Source organism: Larus michahellis, chromosome 8 (assembly GCF_964199755.1).
Source record: "Larus michahellis chromosome 8, bLarMic1.1, whole genome shotgun sequence".
NCBI lineage: Eukaryota > Metazoa > Chordata > Aves > Charadriiformes > Laridae > Larus > Larus michahellis.
The window spans coordinates 8,385,272-8,405,114 of NC_133903.1; the positions used below are offsets into that span (position 1 = coordinate 8,385,272).

Below are 19,843 nucleotides of genomic sequence, written 5' to 3' on the forward strand. Positions count from 1 at the left end.
TTAATCCCCTGCTCTCCTGCCCACAGCTGGCTCTGGGTACCCTCGCTGCTGGGTCCCCCCGCGGCTCCTGTGCCCGCTGCTGGATGATAGCGGAAGGGATGCAGACAGGGCTCTATTAGATGTCCATTAATTACCTCTAATTTCCTATTAGAGCTTGCTGGACGGTAATCACTTCCACTAAGGCCTCTCAAACTGGTCCGTGGTTGTGTTGCATCCCTGTACAGCCACCGTGCGTTGCTCTGAAGCATCCCCCAGCCCCATGCCCGAGGACGGAGGGTGCCTGAGGCCATGGCTCCCCACAGTCACCTGTGCCCTGATCCTGCTGGCATGGGGCTCCGGACTCGTCGACAAATCACCCGGGGTCTCCAGCAGCCCCACAGCCGATGCCTCCCAGGGGAAGCCTCCGGTGTGTGCAGGGAGCACCGGAGCGCGGGAGCAGCCTCGTCCCAAACCCTGCCCCTGGTCCCACCCCGCTGTGCCACCTTTCCTGGGCACTTGTCACAGCCTCCACGCCAGTGTGTCCCCGAGGTGCACAGAGCCAAATGGCTGCTCGGGCTGGGCTCAGGTTGATCCCCCTCCTTCTGCGTTTGCCTTGTGCAGCCCCCAGCAGAAAGCACAAGTTTCAGAGTGAAACATGTCCGTAGGCCTGATGCTGTGACCCACCAGCTCCAGGGGTGCCTTTGTCCCCCACACTGTGGGGTGACACCATGTCCTAATGGGTTACAGCCAGCCGGGGAGGACCCCCACCCCTTTTCCTGCTTTCCTCCGGCACTTTCCCCATAGCCCCAGTGCCGCCGGAGGACGAGCCTGAGCAGGGCTGGCCAGGAATCGCCCTCGCTGTGCCCAGCCCTGCGCTGGCAGCAGGCGGAGGGGAACTGGGAAGGGGGTTTTGTCCCTGTCCTGTCCCATCCTGAACTGTTCTGCCACCGAGCACGTGGGGATCTAACAGCCACCAGTGCCCCAAGCACTGGCCCCGCCGTGGCGCCCATGCTATGCTGTCAAATGCGATGGGAGCCTCCGGGGAGAGCCCGGCTGCAAAACGGCACCGCCACCAGTCTGTGCAGGCATGGGGAGAGGCTGAAGGCTCGAGCTGAGATTTAGATGCTAGTGGTAAATTGCAACCTTTGACAGATATGCCTGAGATTTACTACAAAAATCAATAGATGATTCAAACAGTCCAGCACTCGGAAAGGCAAATAACAGCACTCCAACAAGAGCCGTTATTGATATTCATGAACAGTGGTGCTCATTACAGGGCCTGCTAACAGGTTTGTAAGATGGATTGCCGCAGGATTGGATGGGGCTACGTGTGTGCATCCACAGTGCGGGCTGTCCTCTGACAGGCTGGGACCCCACGCTGCCTGCCTGTGCCAGGGCGGCTCATCCCCATGGCTGAGTCCTGTGGGGGCTGTCTGGACCCCCGGCTCCCCCGGCTGCTCATGGGGTGCTGAGCTGGACTCTCAGCAGTGCTGAGCCAGCAGCAGAGCGATTCTGAGCTAGGAGCACAGTGATGCTCAGCCGGGAGCACAGCGATGCTCAGCCGGGAGCACGGTGATGCTACGCCTGCCTCCGAGTGCCCGAGGATGCAGCCCATCAATCTCAGCTCCAGGCAGGATGCGGAGCCAGGCTCCTCAAATGCACTGGCAGTCAGAGGGTGGCTGATCCTGGGATCATCTCAGCGAGGTGCCGTGCAGTGTGGGGGGCAGTGCGGTGCTCGCAGGAGAGGCAGTGACAGGGCTGGCCTGGTCGGGGTGAGGGGCGTCTGCCTGTGTGCTGCCGGACACCGCAGTGCCGCAAGGACTGGCTGGGTTCAGAGACCAGCGGGTGGGCTGGTGCTAAGGGTCAGGACCAGGGACCATCCTGCAGGGACCAGGGCTGGTGTGCAGGTGCGGGGGTCTCTGCTCCAGCCCTGCTTGGAGAAGGTGCAGGAACTCCCAGCTCCCAGCCGGCACGGCCATGTTGTGCCTGGGTGAAATGGCGCGGGAGCTGCCGGGGGCACGGGCACCTCGAGGCACATCCCCAATGCGCGGCTGCGGGTGCCGCAGTGGCTGCTCAGCTTTGTGCAGCTGAGGCAGGGCAGGAGGGGAGGGTGAAAGTCCAGGCTCCCTGTCCCTGCTTGTCCCTGCCGGTCCATGGTGCAGCACCTCCACCTGAGCTGGCTGCAGCCGCCGGGGATGTAAATCAAAGGACAGCTGTGACTAATGGAATGGGAGGTGTGCATGGGCCGGGGTGGGGGGCAGCACTTGACATTTCAGTGTAATTGTGGGCTCCTACAGAACAGCCCATTAAGTTCAACCATAAATTACTGCTGTGTGCACCTAATGCAGTCTGTCCTCCTCCTCGCACCTGGCAGGAGGCAGCATTAACTTTGGGGTTCTCCGGCACTCCCGAGTGGTGCCGTCACCCCTGTGAAGGGCTGTGCCACGGGTCCCCTCCTCACGGTGCGGGGCTGATCCGCTGTCCTGCCCGAGCCCTGTGCCCGCCACCTCGCCAGACCCACGGGCGCAGTGGGGCTTTGCACGGCCCCTGGCAGCACTTAGGGCCGCCCAGCCTCGCCCTAAGAAAAGCCCATGCATACGGACCGGTGGTAGCCGCTTTTATTTACACAAAGGGATCACATGCTGAACAAGGAAACTAGTGCCACTAAAGTACCCGTAACAGCAGGATTCTGTGCTTTATTCACAGGACAAAATATCGGTACAACATTTTTCATAGACTTCTTTTTCAAGCAGATACATCTCACTGTCCTCGTGGTTACACACTGCGCTTAAGTGACGAAAGGCAAAGCGGAGCGGCCGGAGCTCTGCCTGCCCCAGCACCGCGGTGGGACGTGGCCCCACGGGGGCAGCCCCAAGGCCACTGCCCACGGTTGGGGGCGTCCGGGAGCGCCCGTTTGCTCTGAGACACAGAGGAGGGATGTGCCTTGGAGCAGCCTGCACATAGGCTGCAGGACGGGGCCATCACCGTGGCCCTGGTGTCCATGTGGCAGTAAAAGCAAATGGGACCCCATGGAGCAAGCCACGGCACTGCTGACCTGCTGGGACGGGCAGTGCCTGCTGGGCACTCATCCTTCAGTGGCTGCGGCGGGACTCTGTGTGTTCCCCCTGTCTTGGCTCGCCCTGGAGCATTGTGGCTTCCCAAGGGCCAGGGAAGCCCCTCGCCTGCCTCTGCTCATGGATTCTGGGCAGGACAAGCTGGGCCGGGGGGTCTTGGCTCCAGCCCCCCTGGGCCCCCTCATGGAAGACTGCAGCCTCACGTCACTGCAGCTCTGCTCCCGGACACTTATTCCCACCTGAAGTCTTGCCCAACTGTTTCATAGAATTTGATATTATAAGGTCTATAAAAGTCCCGAAGCTGCTCGATCACCTCAGGGTCTATCTGTACGTGAGTCCTGCCTTTGGACTTGCCCAGGCAGCGAGGCAAGCCGCTGCTCTCCGACTTTTTCAGGCAAGGAAAGCCTTTTGTCTTGTTGAAGTAGAAGTGCTTGTCCGTGATAACCCGTTTGATGCCCAGGAAGTCCTGGACTTTGCCCATCTCCCCGGCTGGGTCCGTGATCAGCTTTTCCCCGCTGACAAAGTGGATCTGGGAGAGGGGGAAGTACTGGAGCCAGCTCTCCAGGTGCACGGCGTACATCCCAATGCGGATGGCATTCCAGGACGTGTCCACCAGCCCCAGGCTGCGGTTGCGGAAGGACAGCCCCTCGAAGGTGGGGATGTCTGGCTTCTTGGAGAGCGTCTGCGTGTAGTCCGAGATGGCCCGGGTGACCGGGTTCCTCACCACCACGATCAGCTTTGTGTCCCGGGACATGTTGAAGATCCGCCGTGGTGCCTCCTTGGTGACAAAGTAGCTGGGGGTCTTCTCCACTGTGATCTGGCTGTCGAGAGTTCGCGGCATCAGGCTCCTGCAAGCGAAGCAGAAGGTGATGGTGAGGAAGGAGCCAGGCCAGGTGCAGCACCGGGAGGTGGTTTCTGCAGCATGGGGCTGGTGGGGTGTCCCCTCCCAGCAGGACAAGGCAGGACAAGGCAGGCACAGTTCTGCAGTGCTGCAGAGGGCCCCCGGCCATGGCTGTCGTCCCAGCCCCAGGGGACACCTGTGCAGAGGACGGGGGCACTGGCAGCCCTGTTGGCACAGCAGCAAGCAGAGATGCTCGGCTCCCGGGGAGGGCAGAGCCAGGCAGGAGGGAGGGCAAGGGCACAGCCAGACTATCGGGAAACTCAGGGCTGCGTGGCAGCTGGGGCTGCTTTGTTCCCATCAGCAGTAAAATCGTTATCAGTGTAAGGAAAGCGCCTGAGCTCAGCCTGCAGCCGGGAAGGGGAGCGGGTCCTGCCACCCGCCCCAGTCCCTGGCACAGACGCGTTACCCAGCAGATAGTTTCTGCCGGAGCTCAGCCTTTCATCCCCTATTCCTACACCAGCTGCCATTTGCAGAAGAAATTACAGCGGTTCCTTCCGGAATTACTGCAATTACACGGCATCTCTCCTCCTCAATTGCATTACGGCACACCCGGGCTCCCACGCACCCTGTGCTGCCAGTGCAGTGAGCACCGTGCCAGGGCAGAGGAGGGTGCCAGCCCCGGAGCGTGCCAGCCTCCGGTACCCGGCGAGAGGGCAGCTCCCTCGTCCTTCTGCCTTTATCCCGGAGGCAGGCAGGAAATCAGTGCTGCTGGCACGCAACCCTTGTGCCCAGGGATGGAAAAGGCTGCTGGCACTGGGATGCAGGAGCGTGGCGGCTGTGAGATGCCACCGCCACAAAAAGCTGTGGGGAGTGACGGCTGCACCCCTGGGTGCTGTGCTGCTCCTCCAGCGGGAGCTGGGAGTGAGGGGCTGCCCAGAGACACAGGGCTCATATCCACAAGGATATCACCCACCCCACCAGGGCTTGATCAGGCTCCGAGATGGCGTCCTGCGTACACCCGTCTGTTTCTGGCACAGGGAGCCGGGCTGCAAGCTCAGGGAGGGAGCACCAGACCAGGGGAAAATGTAACCTCCCTCCAGCCCAGCTTAGCACTAATTAAATCATTTGCTTTGACATGTGAACATCCAAATCAAATAAAAACTAATGGGATGGAAAGATTTATAAATTGGTCTTGTATTACTAGAGTAAACTATCAAATCCATCGCAATCAGATTCGTGGCGCCGCGGGTCCCCTGGCTGGAGCGGGCAGGGAGCAGGCAGGGAGCTGCTGCCACGACAGCTCCGGGCACGCAGGAGCCTTCGGCAGCGAGTTGTATGCCTACCTCGGTGCCATCGCCCTCCTTCCGCAGCCCCTTGGGGAGAGGTGCAGGCTGGAGGGGCACCTTCTATTCCAATTACACTCATTGCTCAGAAGCATCTGTGCCTTTTTCCACTTTGCGGTGCAAGTTGTTGTCTCGTGTTCATAAACTCACTGACTTGGATTCAGCTGTGCAGCAGAACACAGGCTGAGAGGCACCGTCAGGTGCTGCCTGGGGAGAGTTTCATGGGGATGTGTGAAAAGTGTCCCCAGGTGTGCTTTTTTTTTTAAGAACGGAGCCCGCTTGTTTAACGCAAGGTGCCCACACGTGCCTGGCACTGAGCAGCACACTGGCTGCCCAAGACCCCATGGGCCACCTGGCCACAGGGACCCCAGGGAGCAGGAGGGGTGCCCCCGCCTCAGTCCCCTCCTGCTGCACCTCTCCAGGGGCACAGAAGGGCTCTTCCAAGAGGAAGGGGCAAGCTCAGCCGGCTCGCTCCCCTCATGGACCCATGGAGGTTCTTCAGTGCACAGCAAACACCTTGTGGTGCCGGGGACTGGGCAGCGAGGATGCTGCCCTCCAGCCGCATCCGCACCCTGGCAGCACCACTGCAGCCGCTGTGCGAGCACGTGTGTCGTTAACTCAGCTGGTGGGGCTCCTCGTGAGCCCCCCGCTCCCCCACAACACATCCCCCAGACGGGGTCTGCAGAGGGTGCTCACCCCTGCCAGGGGACCAGGGAAGGAGGCTGGGGAGGAGCTGGTACGTCACGTTAACAGACTGGGAGCTACGGATGTCTCGGCAACCCAGCGAGGCCCCGGGACAGAAGCAGTCCGGGAACGCAAACATCAGCAACCCTGTCTGCAGCAATTCAGCTGGTGAGAGCGCAGCACTGATTTATTCATGGGCTAAACCCCGCACAGGCACCACGGCCATGCTGCAACACGGGTGTTTCCGAGAGCTGCATCAGCCCGGGGACCGACACCACACACCTCCAGGGAAAGCAGCAGTCACTGCAGGGTCCCTAAAACAAGGTCCACAGCCACCAGCTTTGGGGCTTGTTCTGTAGAGAGAAACCTGAAGGAAGACCTAAATGGAGGAGATACAACAGAAGCCCACAACATCCCGTGTGACAAGAGGACCATGAGGGAAGACCCGGTGCATCGCGGAGGGCAGCAGCTTGTCAAGGGTGGCGGGTCCCCGGTAGAGCCGGGACACTCCCTGTGAAGGTGACGTGTGGACAAGAAGAGACTGTGGTCCACGGGGACCAGATGAGCAGCTGGAAGAATCCTGTGGAGAGATACTAAAGAGACGTGCCCAGAGGTCTGTGCCAGGCTGCTGGGGAGCTACAGGAGATGATGGCTGAGGCTGGCCTCACTCCCCCCAGCGCTGGCACAGGGCCATGGTCCCCATGCCCTGCGTCGCTCCTGAGCTGCCGGGCCACTGCCCCTTCGGTGAGGGGAGAGGGGCTGCCTGTCCTGGGGCAGCCTGGCAGCCAGCCACGCGCCCTCTTGACCAGTTTCCTCACTTGAAAGAGAACACACTAATCAGCTAGCATAAATTAACAGGGATGTTTTACGGAGGTACCTGAGGACGGACATGGCTTAATTGGCCTTTCCCACTGCTCCGCTTCAAACCCCATAAATCCAGATTACGATTCCCATTGTTTAATGACTGTCAGGAAATGCTAATTTAACGGCAGGCATCAGGGCTGTATCTCTGTATCACAAACAAGTTTCATCATAAATCAGCGCGGGACAGCTTTATAAGTGATTCACTATTACAATATATTGGTGGAGAACCATAAAACTGCTGTTTCATTAATGGCTCATCTTCAGGCTTGTTAGACTTTCATTACGTGAGCTATTAGGTCCATGTATTCAAAAAATGAAATTACAGGTTCTAATCCATTATGAGAAACACAAAATCTCTGCACAGTAAATTACTGAAATGAGACAAGAGTTGTTGTTTTTTAAATGGACTCCCAGTGTTTGCTGCTCCTGAACAACAGAGACTGCTGAGACAACAAAACACAACCCGAATAGATAAATAAATCACCAGTGAAACCATGCAAGGGGGAGAAATGTCATCCAGGCATTCATCTTTAAGCTAACGGTGGGATCCCCAGAGCTGCAAGAGCGGGGAAATGCATTGCAAACTTAATTACAGTTGACTTCAAAATGATATTTTTGGACTTCTGCATTCACAGAGTTATTTGCATACAAATAGCATGTCACATAGTTTTAAGCCCCAGACTCGCGTGTTTAGGTGTGAAGGCTCTCGGTAGCCGGCTTGCGGCGCCGCGTGGCCAGGACTTAGCCAGGAGACGCTCCTGCTGCTTCGGGGACCCGTCCTGGGCGCTTGTGACTTGCTAAAGATCCCCAGCCAGCCTTGGCACCAGCTCCCGGCACGCACTGAGTGAGCCGCTGCCAGGCCATGCCCACACTGATGCCAGCACAGTGATGGTGACGTATCGGCAACACCGGCGGGGAGGGATGGCTGGAGCACTTGTTGGGTGACACCAACCTGCTGTTCTTGGGAGAGTTGCTGGGTGCTGAGGGATGGTCAACGGCCACCTCCTCCAGCGCCCAGGATGAGGAGGGTGCTGCTGGGAGGGGACAGTGCGGCCGTCATCACGACCCCGCTAGATAACGGGTCCCTCCGTGACAGTGGAGTTGGGTGGTCACCTCTGTCGCAGGAGGTGCGGGGGGTGGCTTTGGTGGTCTGGGAGGGCAGCACGAGGCCGCTTCCCTCGGCCCCAGCCCTCCAGCTTCCTCCACAGAGTGACAGAGCTGCCGATACTGGTGTCACACCAGCCGCTGCCAAAGCTGTCCCCATCAGCACAGCCGGGCTGGAGAAACCCCCAGGCTTTCTCCATCCGGCAGTGGTCCACCAACACTGTGCCCTGGAGATGGGAATCTGTGATGCGGCAGAAATGGAGGAGGTCAAAAAACGCTGATGCTCAGTGAATACCAGGGCGGCTCTGCACAGAAATCATTAGGGATGTAGTGGAGAAAGCTCTGGGCTTGCAGCAGTGCTGTGGGCTGGAGAGCAGAGCAGCCTCTCCCCGGCCTCAGCCCGGCTCTCTCCGACTGCCTGGGAGAGAAAAAACCACACGGGAGGGTCAGGGACATGCCCAGCGCTGCCCCAGCCCTGCTGCTCTCTGTGGAGGATGCTGTGCTTTGCCCCAGCTCAGGCTCCCTGCCCAGGTGAGAGCCGCTGCCCACCCCACTGCCATACCCACCCACAGCTGCAATACCGCAGACACGGCCCCGAGAGGCGCAGGAGGGGTCCCCAGGGAGGGACAAACCTCGCGGGAAGTGTTGGAAGCTCTTCCAGCAGCAGCGGTGGGATGCAGCTTGCACCTCGTTCCCTGCAGACGCCGTTCAGCAGCCACAGGCTTTTCATTTTGTTTGCTTTTCATTTTGCCAAGGCAGCCAACACACTGACCATCACAGGCATTTAGTTTTTGGGGCATCACAGCTCCCCCCAGCACAGCCCATCAGTCGGGGGCTGCAGGCACCTGTGCTCGACGGTGCCCCTGCAAACACTCCCCCGGGGCTGGGACCCGCTGGGCATACTGGGGGGAGTGGGGCTTGGCCCCGGCCCCAGCCAAATCCCCTGCTCAACGCATTACTCCGGCTGGAGGGACAGCACTAATTCCTCTTGAATTAGACATTATTTTCATCACGGTTACTCAATTCTTCAAGCCCTTCAGTGCCATTTGACACGGGCATTAACGCTCCCTTCCAACCTGCAGATTTAGAGGTTGCGTTTGCCCACGTTACTGGAGCGGGGAGACACGTGGGGTACATCCAGACGCTGGCACGGACCCAGGAGAGCTGCTGTCCTCCGACGTGGCCGAGCTGGCATCGCTGTGCCCCACAGCGCCTGGGAGCCGGCATGTCCTTGGGCAGCCCCCACGGCCCCATGGCTGTGGGGCGGCAGCAGCAGAAAGCTGGACCCTGGCTGCGAAGGCAGCACCTCGCCCTGAAGGAGTTAAATGCTCACCAGCACCTTTCCTAGACCTGAATTATTAATTTTCTTATAATCTGCCTTTGGGCACCCCGTGGCCCCTACAACACTCCCACATTAAAGAAACATGCGCTCCCTCGCTGGCTGCGCCGCTTTGATGTCGAACATGCGTGAAACACTCTCCCAGGGAGGAATTTGTACAAAAATTCATCAGACGATTGAGATACTGTAGATAAGCGTGCGTGGGGAAAGCGCCCATCCGACAATCCCATTAACAGCGCTGGCCCCTCCATCCAGCCTGCGGAGTGCGGAGGAGAGCGGGGCAGCTCCCGGGTAAATATTTGCCTGCTGCAGCTGGCTGTGTGCGAGGACGCGGCGGGTGCTTCCCAGGCTCTCCTCAGAGGCTAGCGACTGACGTCTGCGTAATCCTGGACTCCATCCGCTCGTCGGCATGAAAACAAACTGTTTAATTTGGCAAAGAACCCCAAGCGCTGGCTCTTGTGACGAGGGTTGTGCGCTTTCCCTCTTCCAGCTGACGTCGCAGGCTCAGCGGCTGCATGCGGGGACGCTGCCCGTGCGCAGGCAGGGAGAGGGGACCCCCCAGCCTGGGAGCCAAAATACTCCAATGCAACTGAGCACCCACTCGCCACCCTCCTGGTGGGGCCAGACCGGCTGGGGCTCACAGGGTGGTCGGCAGCGGCGAGGGTCCCTGTCCCGTGTGGCAGCGGGGAGCTGGGAGAAGGGTGGTCTGCGAGCGCGTCTCCAGCTGCAGCTTGACGTGTTGGAGACGAGCACAGAAACTCTTCCAAGAGCACCGACTGGCACTGGGATGGTCCTGTGGGACCGCTCCACCCTGACCCGGCGGCAGGTCCCCTCCCCACACCACAGCCTGCCCCTCGCCCCCCCACACCCCGGCCGGAGCTGTGCCAGAGGGCTGCCCGCCACGCTGTCCCAGCTGGAGCAGGGGAAGGCACGGGCAGAATCCCACCGGGAATGGAAGAGTGGAAGCGGCTGCCGCACGGGAGTCAGCACCCAGCCCCAGGCTCCTGTGCCGTGCCATGGGTGCACGGAGCCAACAGCCACCACCGGCTCTCGCCTGGCTCAGCGGGACTGCGGACGGTGTCAGTAGATGAAAGCTCAAGCAAAGCCACTCAGAGGTTTAAGCAAAACTGGGTCAAGCACGCGAGAAACCGAGGTGTGAGGAAGATAAAAAAACTCTCCCCGGCTGAGTGACATTGCAGCGGACGTCTAGGACACAGGGACACCCCGGCTGAGGGATGCACAGCTGGTGCTTCGCAGTGAAAGACCACTGCGAGGGGATCACGGAGCAAACAGGAATCCCCCAGCGCTGCCGCATCCCCTCCCCTGCCCCGCTAAGGCTTGTGGCACGACAATAACAGGGTTGGGGAGGGGACTGGCTCGGGAGCAGGGGGCACTCGCTGCATCCTCCAAACCCACACAGTTCAAGAGGGATGCAGCACGTCCATCCCGACAAAATGCCACCCCAAACGACCGTGGCCGGCCTGGCCCCGCGTCCCCGCTGCCACCGCCCCGCACTAAGGCAGCCTCAGATTTAATGATGGATCCGCTGCCTTTAATAAATGTTTATGTTCAAAGAATTTACACCAGTGCTCACAGGCAGCTAATGAGGGACATTTCAATGCATAAAAGCAGTGTGAACACAGTAATTAACTTTGTTGCTGATTCATTTTTAATCATTTAAATGCTCCAGAGATTTGCAGTGTCCTTTAAGTCAACAAAATCTTTTCCAAAGGGCATGCTGCCAACGCCCTTCATGCACACCAGCGGATGTGTAACTCCCACCTTCCTAAATAACTGGCCAGCACCGACTGAGGGTCTGACAAAGTCCGAGGCCAGGAAGCAGCAGGAGGTGAGGGCTTCCCAGCGCAGTGCTTGTGGACCTCAGCTCACCATCCCTCCCGCTGCCGCTGGGTCGGGGCAGACAGCCCCCCAGCAAGCCCACACACTCCAGCCCAGCGTGAGCCCAGCCACTGGGTGAGACCCTGCGGCTCATGGAGAAAGGCTGGGGTCTCCCCTTCTCCCATTTCCAGGGCAACTCCTTCCACAAGGGACACTTTAAAAAATGAATATTCCTTTAAAAAAAAAAATCACATACTATGCCCCAGCTGCTGCAGTGATGCCCTAATTAAAACCTGGTGTCAGAGATATGTTGCCCACTGGGTGATCTTTCAGTGCTCAGGTGCGAGCAAAGGGATGGGACAATGTGCTGGCACCACCAACAAACCACACCGCCCAGCAGCGTGTCCCACCGACCCCACGTCACACGCCAGCGCTGAGAACGGGTGACTCCAGTCACATCTAACGCATCAGCTGCCAGGGATGCAGACATGACACAGTCATCATGCAGAGGATCCAGGGCTGCAGACACCCGTCTCCAGACGCAAATGCCGGGTGCTGATGGCCCCATGCCTGGGTGGCTGCTGTCCTGATAGAGGGTCTCGGGCACCACCTGCCCCAGGAGCCTGCTCTGGTCCCTGCTCCCAGCCCAGTGGCAGCAATTAGCGGACACACCAGCCCCAGCCAATCCCGGAGCACACATCATGTGGCAGAAACCATAGACAGCACCTCGATGGACACCCAAGGTCACCAGGGACCAGCATCCTTCACTTTTCAGTTTCATGAAGCATCCGTGCCCACAGCCATGCCAGCTTATGAGCTGGATTTCTTGCTACCAAAGCCAAGGTTACAACAAATTGCCGCGTTTACAAAAAAGGTCGTGGAAGACAGAGCAAGAACACGCATCATTAATATTGAAGGCCTGGCACCCTGCGTGGATGTACCTCCCTGTGTTTCTCCCAGCACCTTAGCCGGGGAAGCCCTCCTGGGGCCTGAGCAAGGGGCTCCGCAGCGCCCGAGCCCACCCAGAGGAGCGCAGGGGCAGGACCACAGCCCACAGGCAGATGTGGGCAAGGCAGTGACCAGGGAACATGCTGCCTTCAGGGCAGCTCCTCACACAAAAGTCTCTGCCGGAGGTTTCGTACCCGTTCCTCAGAGCCCGGGCACTCTCTGAAGTCAAGGAAATTTCAAAGCATCCTTGAAGCTTGCTGCCTTCCTCTCTTCTTACTAATTAACTTTAGCAAAATGCACTGTCAGTCAAGCCCACAAAACAGTCCGTGTCGTTGGGCAAAGCATAATGGGCTCCCATTTGTGTGTGAGCCAACCTGGCCATTAGCGGAGAGCAATTAGTGAGGCGGAGTGCAGGAGCCCGGTTTGCCCGCTCCCTCCTCTCCCTCCCGCAGGCACAGGGATGCGAGGACGGTGCAGCGATGCTCCCGGCCTGGCGGGGTCTGCTCTCCCGGGGCAGCCACAGTGCCCACCGCTCAGAGGCCGGCAGTGCCCCTTCTGCTGCCACAGCCCTAGGAGCACCCCAAAACCAAAGGCAACGCTGGGCAAAGCCCCAGCAGTGGGGGTGCCCCCAGGGACCTGTCGCACCGGCACGTGGGGAAGCCCGAGCTTGGCCCAAGGGCCATCCCTGGGCCAGGATTCAGGCAGATGGATCCGTGTGGGAGCCAAATGGGGCTCTCCCCTGTGCCAGCGCCTGTCTCCTGGCTCGGCTCCTGCAGACAGAGGTGCAGCGGAGCCTGCCAGGCAGAAGCCGAGCTCAGCCTGCAGCCAAATCTGCCAGGAAAAGCCCCTCTCTCTGAAAATAACGCTGGAGTATCCTAGAGGGTTACCTGGGAATCCTAAGGAGGAAAACTGCACCCCAAGATGCTGTAATTACAGTCACTGCTCAAAGATAGCTGCAAATTAAACAACACCATCTTCCCTGTGTTCTGGAAAATATTGAAGGTTATTGGCACACACTACCTGCAGCAGGAAAAAGCTCTGTATTGAACATTTAGTCCAGGATTGGTAATGAATCGATATTCCCCAGTAGCTGGCTGTTTGGTTTCAGTTGTCTTAAAACAGATCTTGCTAAAAATACCTTTCCTGTAGTGTATCTGTAGCTAATGAGGTGGATTAGAGGCTGATGGGAACTGGAAACGGCACGGGTGTTTTGGGGCTGAAGTCGGTGGGCTCCTGGCACGGGGGGAAGCGGAGGGGTCTGGCTGTGCCCGGCGTGCCATCTCCCAGAGCGGAGGGAGCCAAGGCTGCTCCGGGCAATGGCAGGAGCTAAGACAGGAGGCACCATGAGAACAGCAGCTGTGAGCAAGCACGACATTTGGAGCCGGCAAGGACAGGCGGATCAGGAGATGTCCCCTCCCGCTGGTTCTGCCACCTCCGCGTCAGACCAACTCCAGGGCAGGGGAAAATGCGTAAAACCAGGAGCTGATGTTTTCAGAGCATCACAGGGGCTCAGATCTCACGCTGTTCTCAACCATGTTGAAGACCTACTTGGCCCCTCTGCTCGGCTCCCCACTGGGGCACAAAATGGGAAGGATGGAGCTGGACTGGGTGCTCGGCTGTCGCAGCAGCCAGGGAAGGCGAAGTCTCTGGTCATGATGGGGAAAGTCTTTGCCTTTCCAAGGGATCTGTGCTCAAGGCTACCTGCAGAGACCCCACCACACCACAGTGATCCCCAAGCATGGGAGCATCACCTCTCCCTGGCTGGCAGTTGGGGACAGACTCCAGCTCTGGCCAGGAGCAGCCTCTCGGCCCTGGGGGTCCCAGTGGGGCAGCCTTTCCCAGCCAGCGGTTCCTGGTGTCAGCTCTGCCATTCCCTGGGACACGGCCGTCGGCAGGACCCTGCTCTCCTGCTCCCGGGCCTCTTGGCATAGCGACAAGAGCTCATCGCGCTGCGGGTTAGACCTGCTCCACATTTAATTGCTCCACTTGCAAGGAGGAAAATCAATTCCACGTTTTATACATTAGCAGCCTCTGTGCTTAAGTTCTGGCACATTTGTGAGGTTAAAAAAAAAAAGTAATAAAACCAGGGAAGTGTCATTTAATTGTTTTAGCTGAACTAATTTGGAGCCTCCGCTGCTCCGGCGTGATCTCTCCATCGATCCAGACACAAAGCCAGGCCCCAGGCAGCATGCTGCTCACCCGGCCGCGCTCCCATCGCTGCCCCTGCCTCACTCGGCAGCTGCCTGTCACCACTGCCATGCACTGTCACAGGCTGCATCCCTCCCAGTCATGGAGGAGTCCCTTCACATGGAGGATTCCAGGTTGAACCATGGCTCAAGGGAGGAGGTTGGATGCTCCATGCTCACTGCCACAGCCCCTTGGTGCTGAAGTGTGTGTGGGAGTGGGACCCAGCTCCCACCTCCTGGACCAGCACCACATGGGGTGCCCACAGGTGCCCTTACATGCCCCAGGCAGGGTCTGTCCCAGCACCCAGCCCCTTCCCTTTGGACCAGGCACTGGTAAGCGCTGCCCTGGCTGGGCTCTGCAGCCCTGGGTTTCCTGCGAGGAGCCAGGAGCACTTCTGCAGGAGCAGCACCATGAGGTTCAGTCCTGCACTGCCTGCGGGGCTCCCAGCCCTGGGCTCTCCGCAGTGGCCCTGTGCAGAGGAAGCACAAGAGCCCGGAGATCTCCCAGGGCCAAGGACTGCGTGGGGGAACCCCAGCTCAGGACTGGGGTGGCGCTTCCCAGCCAGGCCCTGACCACGCACAGCTCCCCTCTGTGAGAGGGGCTCAGCCAGGACCTGTGCCCTGCTCCATCACCCGCCTGCTACTCTGGATGCCCTTTATCAAACCACTGCTGCTCCTGTCCTTACATGCCTGTATTGCAGGGCTGCTCCCAGCTGTCTGCTTTTAGGCGATGCAGGATGGGTGACAGTGTCTGACGTCAGGGGAGGAAGCATTTGGGGTAGGACAGACCTGCTGAGGGGTGAGAGCAGGCAAAGGACACTGCTACATCTGTTCTCCAAAGGTCAGAAACCAGCATCCTCACGCCACAGGAATGACTCATGTCTGCCCAGCAAGGAGACAAACCAGGACCCCAGCAGAGCTGGAAGTGAGCACCATGTCATGGTGCCTCCCGACCTGCTTGGCAGCCGACGTGCTTGCCCTGCTCTGGAACAGGGGACAACTGCTGAGAAACTGCTGTCAAGACGGAGGGGCAAAGCAAGCTTGGTGCATGGCCCCGTGTGCTGCCTCACACCACTCAAAATGCTTCGACACACTGACTGCACCAGACATCCTTCTCTCTGCTCGAGCTCGCAGGCACCCGGGACTGGACCGAGCCCTCCTCTGCCTCCCGAGGCTAATGCCGAGCACAAGCTCCATGTCCCTGCCCCAGAGCAGCTCAGGGCCCCTGCAGCACTCCACTAACAACTGGGTCGGACGCTGTGGGGATCGGGGTGTGAACTGCCTGCAGCACCACGTGCAGGACCACAGGTGGGGGATGAACCTATGGACAGAGGATGAGCCCACAGGTGCTGTGACCTGCTCACACGCAGTACTCTGCCTCTCTGCGAGCACCCCAGAGCTCCTCACAAAAGCCTTTACTGAAATTTAAATCCCACCATCTCCTGCTGGAGATGCATTCACTGTTCTCTGCAAATTATTAGAGATCTCAGATAGACCCACACCTATCTGAGTTCAGAGAGACAAGACGGCGGAGGACAGGGACTGTCCCTCTCACACAGCCAGAGATAAAAGGCGATGGCAGAAGGGTGCTGAGGCACACTGAGTGGGGCTGCAGGGAGGGTAGCCACGCCGTCCCGTGGGCTGGTCATTTACTCGTGTTTTGGAGGCCCCTTCACGCAGGCGAGTGTTTTCTCAGACGGGATGGGAAACCTGTTATTGTCCCGGCTCCTGTTCCCGGCGGGGCTGGGGCTCGGGCCGTTGCAGCCGCCGCGCTGCCGTGGCTCCAGCAGCCATTTCCCGCGGCCGGGGGGGGACGAGCCGCGCAGGGCTGGGGCACGGCTGCCCTGCCCGGAGCCGGCCCGGCCCCCACCCCGCTGGGCACTGCGGGAGGAGGAGGAGGGAAAACTCCCCGAGTGCGGCCGGGCGACAGGCTCCGCCGGCGTCCCACGGCCGCCCGCCCGTGCGGACCGGAGCGCCGGCTCCCGCCCCGCCGGTGCGCCGAGGGACGTGGCGGCGGCCGCCGCGACAGCGGGAGCGGACCCGGGACCCGAGTCCGCCCCCGAGAGCGCCGGGAGGGGAGAAGGCGGTGGGGACCGGTCGGGGGTGATCGCGGTCCCGCCGGCCGGGCAGGGCAGGGGGCGCCCGGGCAAGGCGGGGGCTGCCCGGGCGTGCGGGGGCCGGTCCCGCAGCGCCGCCCTCACCTGTACCACTCCAGCCCGCGGTCGTAGTTCCTGTCGAAGAAGTGGGGCTCGGTGCCCAGGGCTCGCACGTCGGGGTGCACCCGGATGAACTCCAGCACGGCGCGGGTGCCGCCCTTCTTGACGCCCACCACGATGGCCTGCGGCAGCCGCTTGGCTCCCGGGCGGGCCGGCCCCGGGGGGCTACCGGCCGGCGGGGCGGGGGGCTCCCGCGGGCGGCGGGCTGGCGCGGCGCCGCCCGGGGGCTCGGCGGGGGGCGGCCGCCCGCACGGCCGCGACTTCTGCAGAAGTTTCTTGGCGGCGGCGGCGCTGCGGGCGGGCGGGCAGCGGGCGCGGGGCGCGGCGGGGCCGCCGCAGCAGCAGAGGAGGCTGTAGCAGAGGTAGGAGCAGGAGAGCGACAGCGTGAAGAGGACGAGGACCCTCCGCGCCAGCCGCCGGGACGGAGCCGGAGCCGCAGCCGGGGCCCGCCCGCTCGGCGCCCTATGCGCCATGGCTCCATGGGGCCGCGCCGCCGGGCATGGCGCGGCCCGGTCCGGCGCGGCTCGGCGGGGCCCGCCGCTGCCCCCGGGGCCCCGAGGCGGCGGCGCCCCGCACCCTGCGCGGTCGCTCCGGCATGTCCCGCGGCTACGCGGCGGCGCGGCCGGGCCGCCCCGGGGGGCTGCGCCCGCCGCCCCGGCCCCTGCGCGCCCGCGGCCCCGCCGCCGCGGCTCCCATCCCCGGCGGGCGCGGCTCGGCTCGGCTCGGTGCGGCTCGGACGGCGGCGGCTCCGGCTCTCGCCTCCGCGGGAAGTGCCGGGGCAGAGGCGGCTGCGCTGCTATTTAAGGGGCCGCCTGACGTCAGCTTCTCCCGGAGCCCCCGCGATCGCTCGGCGGCCGCAGCCTCCCCCGGGCCCGGCCGGGATGCCGGTACCTGCAGCACCGAGCCCTCCCGGCCGGGCTGGGGCTGCCACGGGGCTCCCCCGCGGTGCCCGGCTCTGCCCAGCCCTGCCCGGGCGCGGCCCCAGTGCGAGCATCCCGCCCAGCCCCGCCCCGGCCGATCCCCCGGGCTCCGCCGTGCCGCTGGGGATGGAGGGCAGGGATGGAGGCGCCCGCTGTCCCGCCCGGCCCTGCAGGCAGCTCCGAACCCGCAGCGAGTCGCCAACTAGCCAGAGAAGCGGTTGCGGGGCCGGGGACATCCCCGTCTGCGCCCGCAGCCCGGGCTGGGACAGGGGGGCCGGGAGCTGTGCCCCCCGCAGCCGCACAGCCGCCGGACCGGGAACGCGAACCGGCACCGGAGCGGGTGTGAGCAGCCACCGGTTCGGGAGCCGGGCCGACAGGGGGCACAGCTGGCAGCAGGCTCGGGACCTGCTGGTAGGGAGGCAACGTGCCCAGCCGGTCCCTAGGGATGCTCCTTCCCGGGTGCCGGAACCGCTCTGCCCCGCAGCCAGCTTCCTCCGAGGGAGGCGACGGGAGCGAAGGGAGGCCGCCCCGCACGGTGGCAACGATTTCTGTCCTCATCAAGGCCAGGAAGAGCAGCCAGCCATCGGCCGCTGTGGTACCGCCGGCAAATAAGAAGGAAAGGCTTGAAGAACATGCAAGAATTAAATTTCTCTGCCAGGCTGGGGATGCTCAGCCTCGCCTGTATGGTTTGTGATACCCTACAAGCAGGCTGATCCAGGAAAGCCACAAGGCTGTTGCAGAATATGGGTGAAGGTTGTTGTTCCATCCCCATCCCTCTGTCTCCCTCTGCTTGCCACAGCTTCCTTCCCTCTCATGCCCCGACATCCCAGGCTTCTGCTTCATTGCTCATGCTAAAGCCAATGCCCTGTGTGCAGCACCACTTAAACATTAACAGTCATCGCCCCTGCTTTCTCAGCACGGAAAGCTTGTTCAGCTGCAGAAAACTACTTGTCTTGTTACTTGGGAAGAAGGATGATAATAGAGAGAGACAGGCAAAGAGTGCCAGCCCAACACAAACAAGGATGCTGCAAGCTCCCTGGCAGCCAGTCCAGGGCGGTTATGAGGTTTTCTCTTGTGCAACACCCAGGAACTCAGTGCAGAGGTAAAGAAAGATGGAAAAGACAGCTGAAAAGCAGTGCTTTCAGCAGCCTCTTTCACCTGTGCTGGTGTGGGAGCAGTGGGATTGGACATCCATGGGTGTTTAAAAATAGTTTCTTAAGGAAGAAAGAGTCTGCTGGCGCAGGAGAGCTCTGGAACTGGAGGACAGGGGCTGAGTCCTTGTGGGGCCAACGTCATCATCCTGATGTGATGTGACCCACACAGGTTTTACATTTGGTACCTTGTGTGCTGCTGTGTGTGACAGCAGCTTCTGCCGGGGCGGGCTGGGCACCAGCACCTCTGTGCAGGACAAGGCAGGGAGACAGAGCCGTGCAGCCAGCGTCAGTCCGGAGGAGCCGGCCAGCACTGGACTGTTCCTGGCTGGTGTAAACTCACCCACCGGGCCGTATGTTCCCCACCTGAGCCAGTGCAGTGCCCAGCAGGGAGGTGGCACTGACGGAGCCCGCGGGGCTTCAGCCCCTGCGCCGGGGCATGCTACCCTGCCCGGGCAGTGGTAGCAGGGCAGGAACACCAGAATGGGGATATCTGAGGGGTCAGGCATCAGCAGGCTCCCCTTCCAGCAGCGGAAGGTGTCACTCAGTTCCGCTCCATGACAAACTACCAAAATAAATCTGTGGAAGGGTTGCTTTTTCCATTTTTAGCCGTTTTATTACCTCCATGTGGTGATCCAGCCTCGGCAGCAAACACATTGCTTTGGCATGAACATTAGAGGCGTCTGGATAAATAAAGCTGGTGTGGATGCCTAGACACCTCCAGGTTTCTCTGCTTGCAAGGGAGGAATGTTTTGTAAAGCTGACAATTTTGCTTTCAGTCTTTGTATCTTTGCAGGGCATGTCTTTTCCATGACATGTTTGCTGTTTACACCCCACTCCACATAAGCAACAGCTTTCCAGTGTTTTTGGCACACTCCCGGCCCTGTCGCCTGTGCTAGCAGGAGCCCCAGGAGTCAGCCCTGAGTGGGATCCCCCCGGGGGAGAAGCCAAGCACTGTGCTGCTGCATGAGCTGCCCCGCCATCATGGGAGGAGGGAGCCCTTTGAATCGCTGCAGGAGATTCCCCTGTCACTATCTGGCATCTTGCAGCACCGGGGCTGGAGGAACCACTGCTGTGAGCTCTGGAGAAGGTCCTGCGCCCCCTTCACCCGTTCCTGAACTGAGCTGGCACTGCATTTTGCTGCCAGCCTTACACCTTCCCCTCCTTTGCCTTCTTTTCTCCACCTCCATTAGCCCCTTTTTCAGGCTCCCACCAGTGCCCCCATCTCCTCCTCACCTCTCCTGGGTTTCTGTCTCTCTTCCCAAGTTGATCTTTCTCATCCTTCCTCCTTCATCTCTCACAAACTCTCTGATGTCCCTGCTGGGGTGGGATTTACCCAAGAAGCTCAAGACCCC

General features: G+C 60.7%; 1 protein-coding gene across 1 annotated transcript; it reads right to left on the bottom strand.

The window, feature by feature from the left end:
- Positions 1-2,579: 2,579 nt before the first annotated feature.
- Positions 2,580-16,995, bottom strand: HS3ST2 (heparan sulfate-glucosamine 3-sulfotransferase 2). Its single transcript, XM_074598583.1, has 2 exons — positions 16,403-16,995; positions 2,580-3,901 (listed from the first exon to the last, which is right to left on the bottom strand). The coding sequence occupies exons 1-2, from the start codon at positions 16,888-16,890 to the stop codon at positions 3,283-3,285; spliced, it is 1,107 nt and encodes a 368-aa protein (XP_074454684.1). The 5' UTR covers positions 16,891-16,995; the 3' UTR covers positions 2,580-3,282.
- Between the last annotated feature and the right edge of the window lie 2,848 nt (positions 16,996-19,843).